This window comes from Pezoporus flaviventris, unplaced genomic scaffold (genome assembly GCF_033815535.1).
Source record: "Pezoporus flaviventris isolate CSIRO_AGI_PZ_B2104156 unplaced genomic scaffold, CSIRO_AGI_Pfla_v1 ptg000006l, whole genome shotgun sequence".
In the NCBI taxonomy this organism is placed as follows: domain Eukaryota; kingdom Metazoa; phylum Chordata; class Aves; order Psittaciformes; family Psittacidae; genus Pezoporus; species Pezoporus flaviventris.
Window position 1 is genome coordinate 18,919,366 of NW_026892554.1, and position 14,364 is coordinate 18,933,729.

Below are 14,364 nucleotides of genomic sequence, written 5' to 3' on the forward strand. Positions count from 1 at the left end.
GTTCCATTCAAGAAGCACATATTACTAAACCCCATCCCAACTACAGTTTCTTTTTCACTTTAAGAACCTTTGATCAGCCAAGCCATGTAATTACTCTTAAGCGTGGTTAGGGTGTCTGCTGGAGTGCAGGGCCATACAGCAATCTTTTTCTCACTAGGGAAAAGCACATCAATTGCTTTCAGCTAAATGCACTCACATATGAATATTTTAGTACAATTTAATGTTTCTGCACCAACCCCAAAGGAGCAGAGCATCAATTTGTGAACATAGTTTTCTTCGAGTTAAAAGCTACACTGGATAATGCAGGATGAAAGGGGTTGTCAATCCTTCGCTTTTTAGCAAGTCAGAGAAAGGTAGTCTGTAAATTCAGTCCCAGCTGCATAGACAGCTCTCTGAAGTTTGCCACTATAAAGCTACTTTCCAACAACAGTGAATTATCAGAGGAGATATACTGCAAAATAAATTTCCCAGGCACAGTCAGTTTTCCCAATACTACTCCCATCTGCCAGGTACCAAAAAGCACACCTGCTGGTCTGTTAGCAAAACCCACCAACATAACATACAAATAATGCATTCCTACAAAGAAGCCAGTTAAGGGTAGGAGAAATACAGTTATCTACCAGGTGTTCCAACAGAGGAACTTCAGCATCTCAGTATTCTCTTGTATGTGTAACGATTCAGAAATAATGAAGATCTTACCACTGATAAGCAGAACATATTTTAAGTGAGTACAAGCAAGATGACAGGACTGACACTTCTGAAACTAAGGCAATTGGTTAGTTCCCTCTGTTTGTAGTTTTAGGGGAGAGCCAAAGAACAAAATGGAACATAACAGCTGGAATAAAATATACCTGGTTTCATTTCACTAAGCTTCCCCAAAGAATGAAGAGAAACAACACCTGACAGATACAAACCCAAGGAAGTCAATGATCCCTAAGAAAATAATGGGAAGTAACAGTGAAGAGCTAGTACCCACCTACTACACAATGAAACCAGGAGTCACTTGTGAATTTTAGAGAAAATAAAACCAGGCCAGGCGAAGTATTTGCCTGCTTTGCCACTGCACACACAGAAATACAAAATACAGGAATAAGGTAAAGAATGTGACAGTTTTTCTCCCCTCCTGCTACTCCAAAAGCAAGACAATGGCTATTAACTGCTACAAGGCCACTCACTGCAGTGAAAGGGGCTTCCTAGCACAATACTGGGGCATACGCAAGCTTAGAAAGCATCTCACCCTGTTGTAAAAAAAGAAAAAGTAGAGCAACAGGAGTTCCACTGCTCTGTAGAGGAACATTCTGCACCCTTATGTCTGCCTCTGCCAGGAAATGCCTCCTTGCCATTCATCTTTCCTTTTCCTGCTCCTCATTTAATCCCACTCCTGCATTTTCTGCCTAATACAACACCTTATGTTATTCCTATTCTTCCACACCTCTGGTGACTTTCAACTGAACCAACATCTCGCTTCAGCATCTCAACTGAAGCTGCACCTCTTTAACATGCCTCTTTTCCCCTCATTATTATTGTCAGTTCCTGACTGTTGGAAATTTGCCTCATTTTTTAAGCTCCTGCAATTCATTACATCCAGACAGACCATTTGGTATGAAATCTAAGCTTAAGCACTGAAGCTAAGCAAGTCAGCAAGTTTACTCCTGTCGATCAGATCAGAACTACACTGAATTCCCACCTGCCTCCTCCACTTGAGGTTTCTCAGCACATGCAATATCCAAATGCATCTGCCTCCTGTGCAATCATATCACATTTCTAACACAATCACCTAATCCACTGTCAGTTATTCCTACATCATGTATTTCTCAACTTCTGCCTGCCTGAGCTTTCCACCTCAGTTTCTTGTTGCCTGGTAGGATTTTGTGCCTGATGCTGAAAGTATCAAGAGAGCAGCAACTGAACACCAAAAAACCAAAAACCAGACCAAGAATTGTGCCTAGCTGCGCTTTCCCCACCGGATGGGCCCTCTGCACTGTACACGCCTTGAGAAGGAAACCTTACAATGAAGTCTGAGAACTACATACAGTGCTTAATCTGAGTACTGAATTTCATTTTTGTGAAGCCTGCATATAAGAAATAGCAGGAAGCCCCCAGCTTCTAATTTAAAACTATATGCTCCTAAAACAGTTGTCACTGATTAAAGACATCGAATACATTTTTTTAATTAGGAAGGTAACATTTTATATTTTAATCCATCCACTTATGCCTAAAAATTTCCTTCCTTCCATCTCCCCAAATAATACAAATCAGCCCTCTCTTTCATAAGGCAGAATGCTCAAACAGGAGCTTCAATTACCTGAAATTAACAGGTAAAAAAAAAAGCTACTAATAGAAAGACGAATAATACATCAAACATTTTAACAGCTGGAATAAAATTATACAAAAGAAAAATTACCAAAGATCCAGTCAAACACTAACCCCCTCCACCCCCCTCCAAAAATGCATGAACTCCAACATGAACAAGAGCTTGCAGTTTAGAGATGAGGCTATTTTGGAAGTGGGGTGTCCTGCACAGAACTAATTCTCAAAGGTAAAATTTGTACTCCTTAGCTGCATTATTTCATTACTTAAGCAAAATGAACTACACTTGCTTCTTGACTGGCAGTTTGTTCATGTATTGATACATCAGCATTTCAGGAAAGCTGCTGTGCTTGCGAGGTTCTTGTGTCGTGAACTCTTTAACAACTGAAGCCAGTCACAGAATTACTGGAGGACCAATGACTAAAATTAACCCTTCCTTCAAATCCACAAAGGCACATAGGAAGAAATAAGCAGATTTTTCATATCGTTACCTTCTTACCCAGTCCTCAGCAAAGAAACTCTCCCCCGTAGTCACACACAAAACCCAGAAAGCAGCAGAAGTACCTCCCCTCTTCCTGAGCTTGTAACTAACTCTTCCCCCTCTGTAGTCTCCAAAATGACCCAATTCAAGACCTTTAAAACCAATGCATTCCAATCCTCCACTGAGACTGGGCAAGATACTATTAACAGAAGAGGAAGCACATACTCTAGGATTCTTTCCCATCAGAAACCAACAGCTGCATAGGAGAGCAAGTATGGCTCAAACTCCAAGATCCTTCTCCTGCTTAAAACCCAGGCAGTCAGGAGTGTATGCACCATGTCCACTGCAGTCCAAGCTAAACACCAAACTCAGGTCTCAGTGAGTACAACTAACCAACGTACAAGGCTGCTTTGCAATTTTCCAGGTAAAAAGTCATGAGCTCTCCCTGATCTATACCAAGCATACCTCATAGGAAAAGCAGGCAGTCATCATCTAGAGGACTGTTAAAATAGCCGGTGTAGTCTTGATCCGACCAAGAAAGTTCAGTTCTACTCCTTTATATGAAATTTATCTTCCACTACACAGAATAATTTTCTAGCTAAACACCAAAAAGATAGCGAAGCACAATTAGGAAGGTGAAGTTATGAATTTGCAGATTTAAACTGCCTCCTATTTAAGATATCTATCCCAGCACACTGAATACCCAGCCAGCAACTCAACTTACACTGTCAATACAATTAACAGAATATTTTCTATACTTCTAAGCCACTGTATGCTGTCCTTGTATGTATTTTAAGATCCACAATACTTGAACAATTTGAAAGAAGGGGCTTACAATTTTCAGTACTTTGCACCACCCAATACTTAATATTTGTTAAGAACAGAGATGAGAGAGAAATGCATCAGCCTGCTGGCAAAACAATATACCACCATGCAACTGTGTGAGTTCAGATCATTTAAGCATTCTTTAGTCAGTCCCAACTCATGGCTATCTTATCTATCCTCTAGAAGATAGCAGTGATGACACTGATGGGATCCTATGATGTGGCTGCATGTTCTGATGACTTTCAAATGCTGCCATGAGTCATCTGTGGCAAGTTATAGCACTGTATCTTTGCCAAAAAATAGCCTTTTCTGTTTCAATGTCATTGTTTATATGCCATTGACTCTGCAGTGTTCATTCTTGAGCCTCAAGACACACAAACCAGAGATGAGCTGTCTTCAATTTAGCATTCTCAACTTCATTAACAGCTCTTTGGGTAGTGAAAAAACAGGATGGTCAGTCTCATCTCATGCCCTTTCAAAATATGAAACTAAATGACACTTAGCTCACTCCCTGGTTTTCAAAGGGTTGGTTATGTAACAACCAACTAAAGATGCCTCATGTTACCAGCTCTGCTGCTTTCAGAACCAGCAAACTGCATGTGTGCTACAGTTACATTTACTGAGTTCGTGCAGATTAGCTTGCTGAGACCTACAGCTGCAATATGTTGCACCTTATGCGTACTGTGTGATCTAAAGAAAGTGCATTGTATTTAAACACAAAAGTTCCTTTAGCAAAGAGGAAGTATTAGCCGTGGGCTACAGCTGTTTTGCACTACGTCCAAAAAACCTATAACAACTGCATACTATTCTCTAAAGAAAGATATCACCAGAAAAAAAGAGTTAGGGTTGCATTTATCATCTCTAAAGCCTCACAATTTCCTTCCAGAGCTGAGGTTAAAATAATTGTTATCAAGATTTTGGAAGGACACAATATGCAACCAAATGGACCTTAAGTCTTCTCAATAGTTCTATTTCTCAGAAGCTGTTTTTCATAGCAGTTAGCTATCATATAATAAGTTTATAGATTAAACACTAGTTTGCCTAAAAATAGCTCTACTTAGCCCTACAAGGCTACCATCAAATGGCCTCTGAGGACCAAGCAGCAAACATCTCTTTCCATGTTTCAAGACAGAAACACTCAGAAGCACAAAGCATCTTGGTCAAGACAACCCAGCAAGCAGAACTGACAAGACTCCAGAAATGGCAGGCTCCTGTCTTTGATATTTTCAAGTACTGCTTAGCTCTATTAGATGTATTACTGGAAAAATAAGTCATGGTTTCAAGTTCCTGAATATGCAGCAGCTCTTAATGGTACAATGGCAAAACATTTCAGATCCTATCAAGACCTTGGACATGTACAGCTTTTTAGCACTATTTATATTACTGGGATTTAGCAAATGCAGCAGTTGAAATATGACAAGTTTCTCTACTAAGTTCCAGCTCACTCTGCATTTCTGCTCTCATTAAACCATTAACAAGTAAGAAGTTGCTCCGTGGTGTCTTCTGTTGCCATATACTTTCAAAGAGAACTGAAAGGCTAAATGTTTATTCAATTATGTAGCTCAAAGCATACATCTGACAGATTGACACACCTGCCCATGTTCTTAGCCACAATTCTACTCACATCTATGATCACTGCATCTCAGTATGGGCTAGCACATTCTACCCCACACTGAGATGCACTATATTTGTTCCTTCCTACATACAAATGCTCAAGCGTGCTTTATTTGTGGACCCAGGTCACAAGAACAATGAAGGCAGTCTCAGACTTGTACATGACAGAAAAGCCCACCCTAGAGCCAAACAATGCAGGGATAGGAATTAGTCCCCTGTGATATCAGGATGTGTAGCAGAAAAGATAAGCAGCGGGTTATTTCCCAACAGTAAACTGCTTACGAGAATATGCCCTTCTTTATATTTCACAGCAGCCAACCTGTAGATTATTTCTCTCAAGTTTCTTGCACTTTCACTTCTTATGAAAAGTTTTGCTTAGAATGTACTGCAATAACCCAGCTATAGTTACCAAACTTTAAACAATAAATCATCACCTGTAAATGAAACAAAACCACACTCCCCAGAGATCAAGCCACATATCAATACAGTTTCAAGTTTATATTGCTAAGGACACATTTTAGCATATCAGTGAGAGGTGTGAAAAAGTTAAAACAGCTCAGCACAGGCAACTATGAACGAATCCAGCAACTGACCCACGGTAGAGATTGACATCACAGCTTGCTGCTGTAGTTTTGCAAAGGCACCATCAAGTGACAGTATCACAACGGGCACACTAAGATTGTCCTGCTAGGCTCAGTATTAAGACTTGGCTCATTTTTAAGCATTTGCTTTGAAGGAAGATGCATGCTAGAAAACATCCCAGCTCTTTCACGAAAGAGATTTCTATACTTACTGGTGCTACTATTTTGCCCGTCTGTCCGACTTGCAAGTCATTAGGAACAAAGCCAGCATCAACAGCTGCACGGGAAGCTCCAACTAGTTGAAAGAAAATATTTCCAATGTTTTCTTTTAAAATATTAGCGAGCCAAATTTCTATCACCATAAAAGCACATGTATTTTACTGAAGAGTCCCACACTCAAAGGGCATGCATTCAGAAACTTCCCTCTTAAAAGCTCTTATAGTAATCCCTCTCTATACCACTGGCTGAAACTTCCAAATACTAAGTGCTAATGCACTTCATAAGCAACAGGAAATCCTTACTCCCAGTACTAAAGGGCCATATATTTAAACCCAAGGATTTCAGTCTGGCGTATTTCCATTATTTTCTCTTGTTGCTTTGTCAGAAGAGGATTTTCCCATAAATGCCTTCCCATAATGTTCCCCCAGTTTGAATAGAACACATGTGCCATCTTACATTGCTGCAAGAGCTCAGAAGTCAGACACAGTAAAGAGAAATATCAAAGGAAACTTGAAAACACCACACAGACACCGAGTTAGTGAAGCCACCAGTTTCCAAAGCTATTCATGTAGAGCTACAAATTTTTACATGTGAAATCTAAAACTAATGTAGTTCAAGTGTTAATGCAAGCACCTCCTCCACCTCTCCCAACCTTTACTTAAAATATTTTGCTGAAACACCGTACAAGGTCAGTTTTCTCCTGTTGATACAACAGCATAGCAAAAACAGAGCCAGTCAAAGCACAAGAGCTGCAAAAGGCATTCTATAAAGGAGCAGTATGTGAGGATGTATTAAAAAAAAAAAATCATCTCTTCAAAGTGAGCCAAGACCATTTTTTAATTTACACAACTTCACTTGTTGAATTTGCAAAGGACAGGGTATATTACAGTTTAGTATTCCGCTTCATGCACAAGCATTTAAATACACAGCTGGCCACCAGGACAAGAAAAAACTTTACCTATGACTCTAAACTAATGGGATTTTAAATTTTTTTTTTTGAGACATGAAAATAAAAGACCTTAATATGAACACTAGTTTTCATGTGACCTTTTCAAACATAACCAGGGTTAAAAAAAAAAGGAGAAAAACAAGTTTACCTGCAGCATGCAATTGATCTGCAAGATCATATAACAACTTGAAGTTCTCACCACTCTTCAAGCCTCTCCCTTAAAAGTTAAGAAAAAAGAACATAATACGCTTTAAGATTTTTTTATTGTCTACACAAACTTTCTCCATAAGTATTTGCAAAGGCACAAATACACACTTGCATAGGGTAGTTTTCAATACATTACTAAATAGTACTGAATATTTGGAGAATTAGCTTTTGTCTTTGGGATTAATATTATTTCATATGTATAACACAACAGCACTGTCTGGCTTACTTCCTGCATGCAGCACCATCAAGACCATTCTCTGAAATCAGAGGAACACGATTTTTTTTTTTCCTAATTTGTGCTCCCTCTGCTGGTACAAACCTCTGTAGTGGGATAACTGAAGAATAATTTTTTTAGCCCTAGGCATACAATAAAAATCACAGTCCATCCCTTTATACCTGCAAGGCAGAATACAAGCATAATGATTTTAAAATCATTAGAGTCATTACACAATAACGTTTGGACTGTCTCTAACAATCAATAACAATTTTAAACATGACAGACTTGGAACTAAAACCACTTCATATTGCTATAATTTTAAAGGGACTCACCAAATATGCCAATGTTCTTAAAAAGCCTACAAGCATATGTTAAACTCATGCTTTGCCTTTTCACAAAACATACATGTTGGGTGTGTTCCCACTGGCCCCGTGCAAGAACTACATCATAAATATTTATATCTTTATTAACATATGACATTATGGTGTTCTGCCACAGATTATTTAATCAAGATGTACCATTATTTAAATGCAACACAGCACAGTTTTCATATTATCTACTTACCACCAGACACAACCACTTTTGCACTAGTAAGCTCTGGTCGGTCGCTTTTTGTCAACTCCTGCTCAATCCATTCAGACAGACCAACTGGCGGTGGAGGGGTTACTGTGTTCAGCAGATGAATAAAAACACCCGCAAGAAAAGAGATCAAATGTGTAATTTCAACATTTTAAATCTGATCTTAAACTTCATGCAGAGTTCACTCCATAACCAATTCAACCTACTACCAGTAATTGCTCTGTCCCCGAGTTACAAGCTTGTTTTGTTAGTTAAGTAACCTATAGTATAAACTGCACTAAAATTAAAGGTCTGTTTTATACTACATTGATATCAACCCAGCATAATAAATCTGATTCTTATTAAGACAGGCAAACAAGCCAATTGAGTAACACACTATGCTAATCTTAAGTATCAAGTAGCATTTGTTTCCTTACATCCACAGACTTAGGAAATACAGGATAGTTTGGGAGCAGGTACTAAGCCACCCACAAAAATCTGAGGACTGGAGCCCACACACATGCAGCACATTACTACTGATTGTCTCTGCTGGATTTACAGCACAGTCATAAAAAGGCCCACAGAAAAGAAAACAGCAGAGGCAGTCAAACACTGGAACAGGTTGCCCAGAGTGTCCAGCTGTAGAGTTACTCAAAGCCTGACTGAACACAATCCTGGGCAACCTGCTCCAGGGGGTTTGGACTAAATGGTCGTGAAGACTCTTCCAACCTCAAGTATTCTGCGATTCTGTGACTGGACTTCTCCATCAAAGCTACACTGGCTTTATTAAAATAATAATTTAACCTGGTTAAATTAAAACTGATCTAAAACAACAACTGGGTGTTCTCAAAGCAATGTAAACTGCTACTAACTTAGCTAGACATTGCAGTGACCTATCTTGATTGAAATATGAGCAATTAAACAAAACCTATGGCTAGTCAGCCACTTTTTTTTTTGCTCAATCTTGCTTTGAAAACCAATCTGGCTATTGAAACAGCTGTAACTAAGCTGCAAGACTGCAGTGTCAGAGGTTTAAACAGTGAGTGAAGGAGACTTCACCACATATCATTTCATTTCAATGAAAAGTGTAAAGTAACCATATTAAAATCATAAAGCTACAATTATGACAGTTTGCTTTAACAAATACTTCTACAAAACATCACTATGCCGTGAGCAAAAACTCTTATCACATGAAGCAACAGAATACCAGAACAAATACTCACACTTTTCTAAACTGGCACTACCACCACTTGCTGGTGCAGCCTCAAAAGAAGTTCCCCGCACAGTGAATATTTTAATTGCTTCATCACATTGCAAAGTGCAAAGAATATTTCCTAAGAAAACAAAGGGTCACATTATATCCTTCAACAAGATATCAGACATACCAGGCTTTTAAAAAAGAAATAAAATTAGTATTAGAGACACATCAGCAGTTCTACAAGAAGAGGTAACAGTCAGAAAGTTACTTCCCAAAACTGCAGCTTTAGATAACTAAAACTTGAAAGTTAGGCACTTAATAAACATCAATTATAAACATTTTCATTTACTTTTTAGCTCCATGCTTCTAAAGTATGATAACAAATCCTGCTTTTAAAGGATACATGGCATTCAGGTCATCTCTTATGGATGAGCTTTTAAATTTCAGAAAGGGGAAAAGAAAAAAAAAACACGAACAAGTGTCATCCTTTAACATAAAGAGCACCTATAATTCATAGTACATCTTTTATCCTGCCACACGAATTCATGAGAAGACAATAAGGCCTGCCCCTACTACCTGTGAGATTATGTTTCTCTCAATAATATGTAAGACATGGTATTTACTTCACATTGGAGGCTGTACGGAACACTAAAAGACAAAAATGCTGCAACACCAGCTATTCATAAACAAAGTCATCTCAAAACCGTGAATTACTGGGAAGCAACTTAAAAGAGCAACACAAATATCACATTCTGGTAATGTAACTCAAAATGTAGTATCACACTGGTATGCGATACCATCTTGTACAGCAAAATTAAGAAAAGCAAGCTAGTGAGCTCATACCAAAATTAAAACACAGTCTCAGACAAGCATCAGAGAACCAAGACTGAAAAAAAGAATTGTAAATTAAGTCAATTTAATACTATAAATAATTAGTTTAATGTCTTTCTAATTAGGAAAAATAACCCTGTGGCACCTTAAATCAGAACTAATGCTAGTCATATTAAATAAAGCTGGACAATGAATTTAATGTCTTATGTTTTACACAATCTGATCAGAAGTACACTAACAAATAAATGCAGGATGTATAAAGGAGATTACCAAATTCTATCAAGTGAAGTGATAGACCTGGCTCCTAACTGACAGTACCAAAATCGTCGGGATTACTTGCTTTCTCACCCATGGAACATCATGTCCATCCCCAGATTTCATTTTTATGAGCCACAGCAATTAGACTGTAAAGCAAAAATTCCTTTCATATTCCAATGTTCTAACAACAGGATTATGTAGAGAAGTTGTTAGTATTGGGTCTTCTATTGCACAAATACCACATGCCTTTGTGATTACCCACCTGCATAGATAGTTCTCACAAAGGTATCTGGTGACTTAATTTCAATAATGTCAGAAACAGGGGCAACATCAAGTTTGCCAGCCACTCTGGGAATAAGATTCTAGAAGTTAAAGATGAAAAGTCAGCAAAGGGAAACACACGTGGTCTGTACAATACCTGCTGTCCCAATTTTAACTTCACATAATGCTGTCTGTACGTACAAAGGCACAAACAACTAAGGTTTTTGTAGGGCTACTCACATGGCTTTAGCAGCCAAATAAAAACCCATTACTGCAATAACATTAGACATTTTATGAGACTTACCGTAAGTAAACCCTTAATTCAGTATCTTAAATTAGGAGGCTTATTTGCTCCAATAGTTGAAAACTGAATATAGATGTAATTTGCTCAGAATACTGACAATGATGGATTGCTGAACTCTTGGCACTCCAAGGGAAAAAAAATAGGGTATTTTTTTGGAAGCTAGTTACCAGAGACAATAGGAAAAAACCACCACACTCTTCCCCTAAGAGCCAAAAATATTATTTCAAAAATTCATATTAAAATGTTATTTGCCTGTTCTGAAATAGACTCTAGAAAATGTCTTAGCACCTTGGGAAAGAGAATAAAAAGAGCAACATAAATCATGAAAAAATTAGTAACAGCAAGAGCACTGCTTGCTTTTTGTCCCCCTCCTAATCTGTGTAACAGATTAACAACACAAAGGGCCCCCACATCATTGCTCACATGAAGCACTTAAAAACAGGATCGTGAGCTTTATAACAAAAGCTGTTAACCTTTACTAAGATACTTTAGATCAAAACTAAAGAGAAAAAAATAAAAGCCTCTAAGACTTATGTACAGATTTCCCTTAAAAAAAAAATAAATGCAAGCATACAGACTGATACTGATTGGAAGTGAAAGTAGTCAGACAGAAGGCTGACGGCATCATGGGTCCTACATCTGCAAGATCCCAGAAGTTTCCTTTTACTTCAGTTTAGCTGCACCACAAAGCTGTCCAGACTGCTAGTAAGGAGGGTCTTCACATACTTAGAAACACACTTCAAAAACAAGTCTTGAAAAACCCTATTTTCATTACAAGCCATCTTTGCTAGGACTTGGGTCTGTTATTTGCATATTTACAGACATGTCAACGTACATGACTTACAGGATAGATACAATTCCCCCCCACTCCAAAAAAAATTACTTCCTGCAGGTCTGCACACTTTCAATATGAAAATTATACAATTATCATCTCGACATACTGTGCAATTTTCATAATGCTTTCAGATCACTTCAGCTAATTTATGTTGTTGTACATTTTGCCTTTTGTACACAGAACTAGCTGGTTACCACTGAACACTTCTACACTTTTCCTTTGTTCAAGTCAGCCCATAATAAAACTCAGACAGTGTTTCTAACTAGTACGTTTTTGCAAACTCAGAGCTGTCCGTGGCTGACCTCTCTGATTCACACTTTTACATGCAACAGTGCCTGTCCCTTTTCCACAGGAAAGTTTTGATGTACTTTGATCTACTTACCTTTCCAAAGGCAGACGCTCCAGCACAAATGTGGGTGTAATTATATTTTTTATGAGTTTCCACAATCAAGGGAGTCAGCTCCTCTGAGGATAAAAATATATTGCTCAAAATTTACAACTATCAATTGCAAATATAAACACAGTTTCTTTTGTCAATGGGTAAGAAGCACTCTCACCTGCTAGAAAACCCTTGTATGCATCATGCTGAGCCACCAGAACTTTTGCAACACCCTGCACTTTGCTGACTTCTTGTGCTACCTATGATTACAGATGAATTGTCATTAGCTTGTATTATAACAGATACTACAAACAAACAACAAGAGTCCCTGCTACCAATTGCTCACAGCCTACAGATGAGTTAAAACTGGAATACAAAAGTACATTAATTTCAGAATCGAAACAAACCTGATGGAACAAAATACAGATCTTGTGATCACAGCACAGTGCCTTACAGGATAAGGAAAATTAATTTCATAAACATGAAAACTACAAAGCAAATCAAACCTAGGACAGCTTCCGTCCTGTACAAAGGATTACACAGTGATCTCACTTATTTCAACAGCTGGTAACACTTGAGGATTACTGCTCAGTATTCCAATATAATCATCAACTACTTTCTCTTAAATCGGTCAGTATCTACCATGCAAATATAAAATGCAAACACAAATGTACAGCAAAGTTAGAAACTTTGTCCAAATTTTAGGAGCAATCCTTTGCCTACTAATGTGATGTATATTTTCAATTCTGTATTTATGCATTTTTTTTCCTTTAGATTTGCAGAAGTTTAAATGATAAAAGGGACTAATAGCACTGTCTAGAAACCACAAGCATTGTCCCAGAACTAACACCGAGTTTGCAGAGTATCTGTTTACCCTCAACCAATAACAAGAATAAGCAAAAATGCTCCAGAATCTGAGTAACTGTCTCTTTTGCCTTATCAATACAGGTCTTACAAAGAAACTTAAAAAACCCAAATAAAATGAACCTCTGTTTGTAAAGTACTGTTTCCCAGAATGACATACATTGCCAAACAGACACCATATACTTACTATTAAAAGCCAAACAAAACATTCCCAATCATATTCCTACTATGCAAGTGTTGAAGAATAGGGAAACACAAAACCAGACACCTCAGGCAAAATTCATTTTTTTATTTTCTTGATCTAGATAACTATTTTTTCCAGATCTCCACCTCAAACACCTGGGTCTCAGTTTAAAAGAGCCACTGAGGTTTCTCCACCGATGTGAACTAGCTGCCTTAAGTATGCCTCCTGCATAAGATCCTACATACCACTTTTAGAATAACAATTCATAAATAGCCTAGTGTGAAAAATATTAGGCAAAATTTGTACTTCTGCTGTTGAGACAAGAATACATCATGCTGAATACAAGTGTCACTAACATACTAACTATACTGTCTACATTTTGCACATAAAAATTACAACAGCTAACACACAAGAAGCTTTATAGCTGTGAGCTATAAAGTCAAGAAGCACTAATTTCAGAATTTTAGGTTGCAAATGCACTATGCAACTAGCAGCTGACTAGTAAGACTGAGATGCTCAGAAGCCCTGTTTGTCACTGTGCTGTTTCATTTCTGCTGGTTTCTATCTGAACAAAACTTTTTTCCAAGTTCTTCGCACTGCACAATTTGTATTTTGAATTTCACAGGGAAATATTGTTTTAAAAGTTATTTGTCTTTAGTCGTATAAAAATTTGCTTGCATAAGCTTATAAAAAAAAAAAAAAAAATCGAAATTATTGGTACTCCTCGTGAAATGAAATCTATACCCACATTTCCACTTAATAAGAGATGCAGTTCAAGTGCCAGACATTTCCGGCAGATTAGCAATTCCTGGCACAGTTCCTCTTCACTACAGATTATTTTTCAGGCTGACCAAGATGCTGCCAAGTATTGTTTCAGGGCATTCATTACTTTGTATGAAAACACCATTTCCTACCTTGTCACAGCTGGTACCAGCTACTAAACAAGAAACTTCACCTCCAAGAAGTTTTGCCGCAGTGATGGTATTTAGTGTAATGGGTGTGAGAGTCTCATTGTTGTGTTCTGCTATGACTAACGTACTCTGAAACCTCTGGACCAGCGATGCCTTTAAGAAAGGGAGAGAGAAGTTTGATACTTAGCTTCACAGTAAGTTATCAGTTATATAAACTGTAAAACATTGCTGTCAAACAAGAGGCTGGATCTAAATAATATGTATTAAGCAAGCACAATACAAAAGGTGCAAAAAAAAAAGAAAAGGCATAAGCTTGTTTTATGTCAATCTGTAACATGCTGTGTTTAGATTAAAAGCTCCACAGGAAAACACTGAACA

At 37.8% G+C, this 14,364-nt stretch overlaps 1 protein-coding gene across 3 annotated transcripts in view; it reads right to left on the reverse strand.

The window, feature by feature from the left end:
• Nucleotides 1-14,364, reverse strand: part of ETFA (electron transfer flavoprotein subunit alpha) — a 32,365-nt gene that overhangs the window by 8,768 nt on the left and 9,233 nt on the right. For 2 of the 3 annotated variants that reach the window (XM_061447306.1, XM_061447305.1), the window contains exons 2-9: nt 13,990-14,139; nt 12,206-12,287; nt 12,031-12,113; nt 10,511-10,610; nt 9,185-9,295; nt 7,968-8,069; nt 7,128-7,196; nt 6,024-6,106 (exon numbers count right to left, since the gene is read on the reverse strand). In XM_061447306.1, coding sequence (XP_061303290.1) covers nt 6,024-6,106; nt 7,128-7,196; nt 7,968-8,069; nt 9,185-9,295; nt 10,511-10,610; nt 12,031-12,113; nt 12,206-12,287; nt 13,990-14,139 — 780 coding nt within the window. The remainder of the gene's footprint in view (nt 1-6,023; nt 6,107-7,127; nt 7,197-7,967; nt 8,070-9,184; nt 9,296-10,510; nt 10,611-12,030; nt 12,114-12,205; nt 12,288-13,989; nt 14,140-14,364) is intronic. The other variant, XR_009742256.1, reaches the window with a different exon arrangement.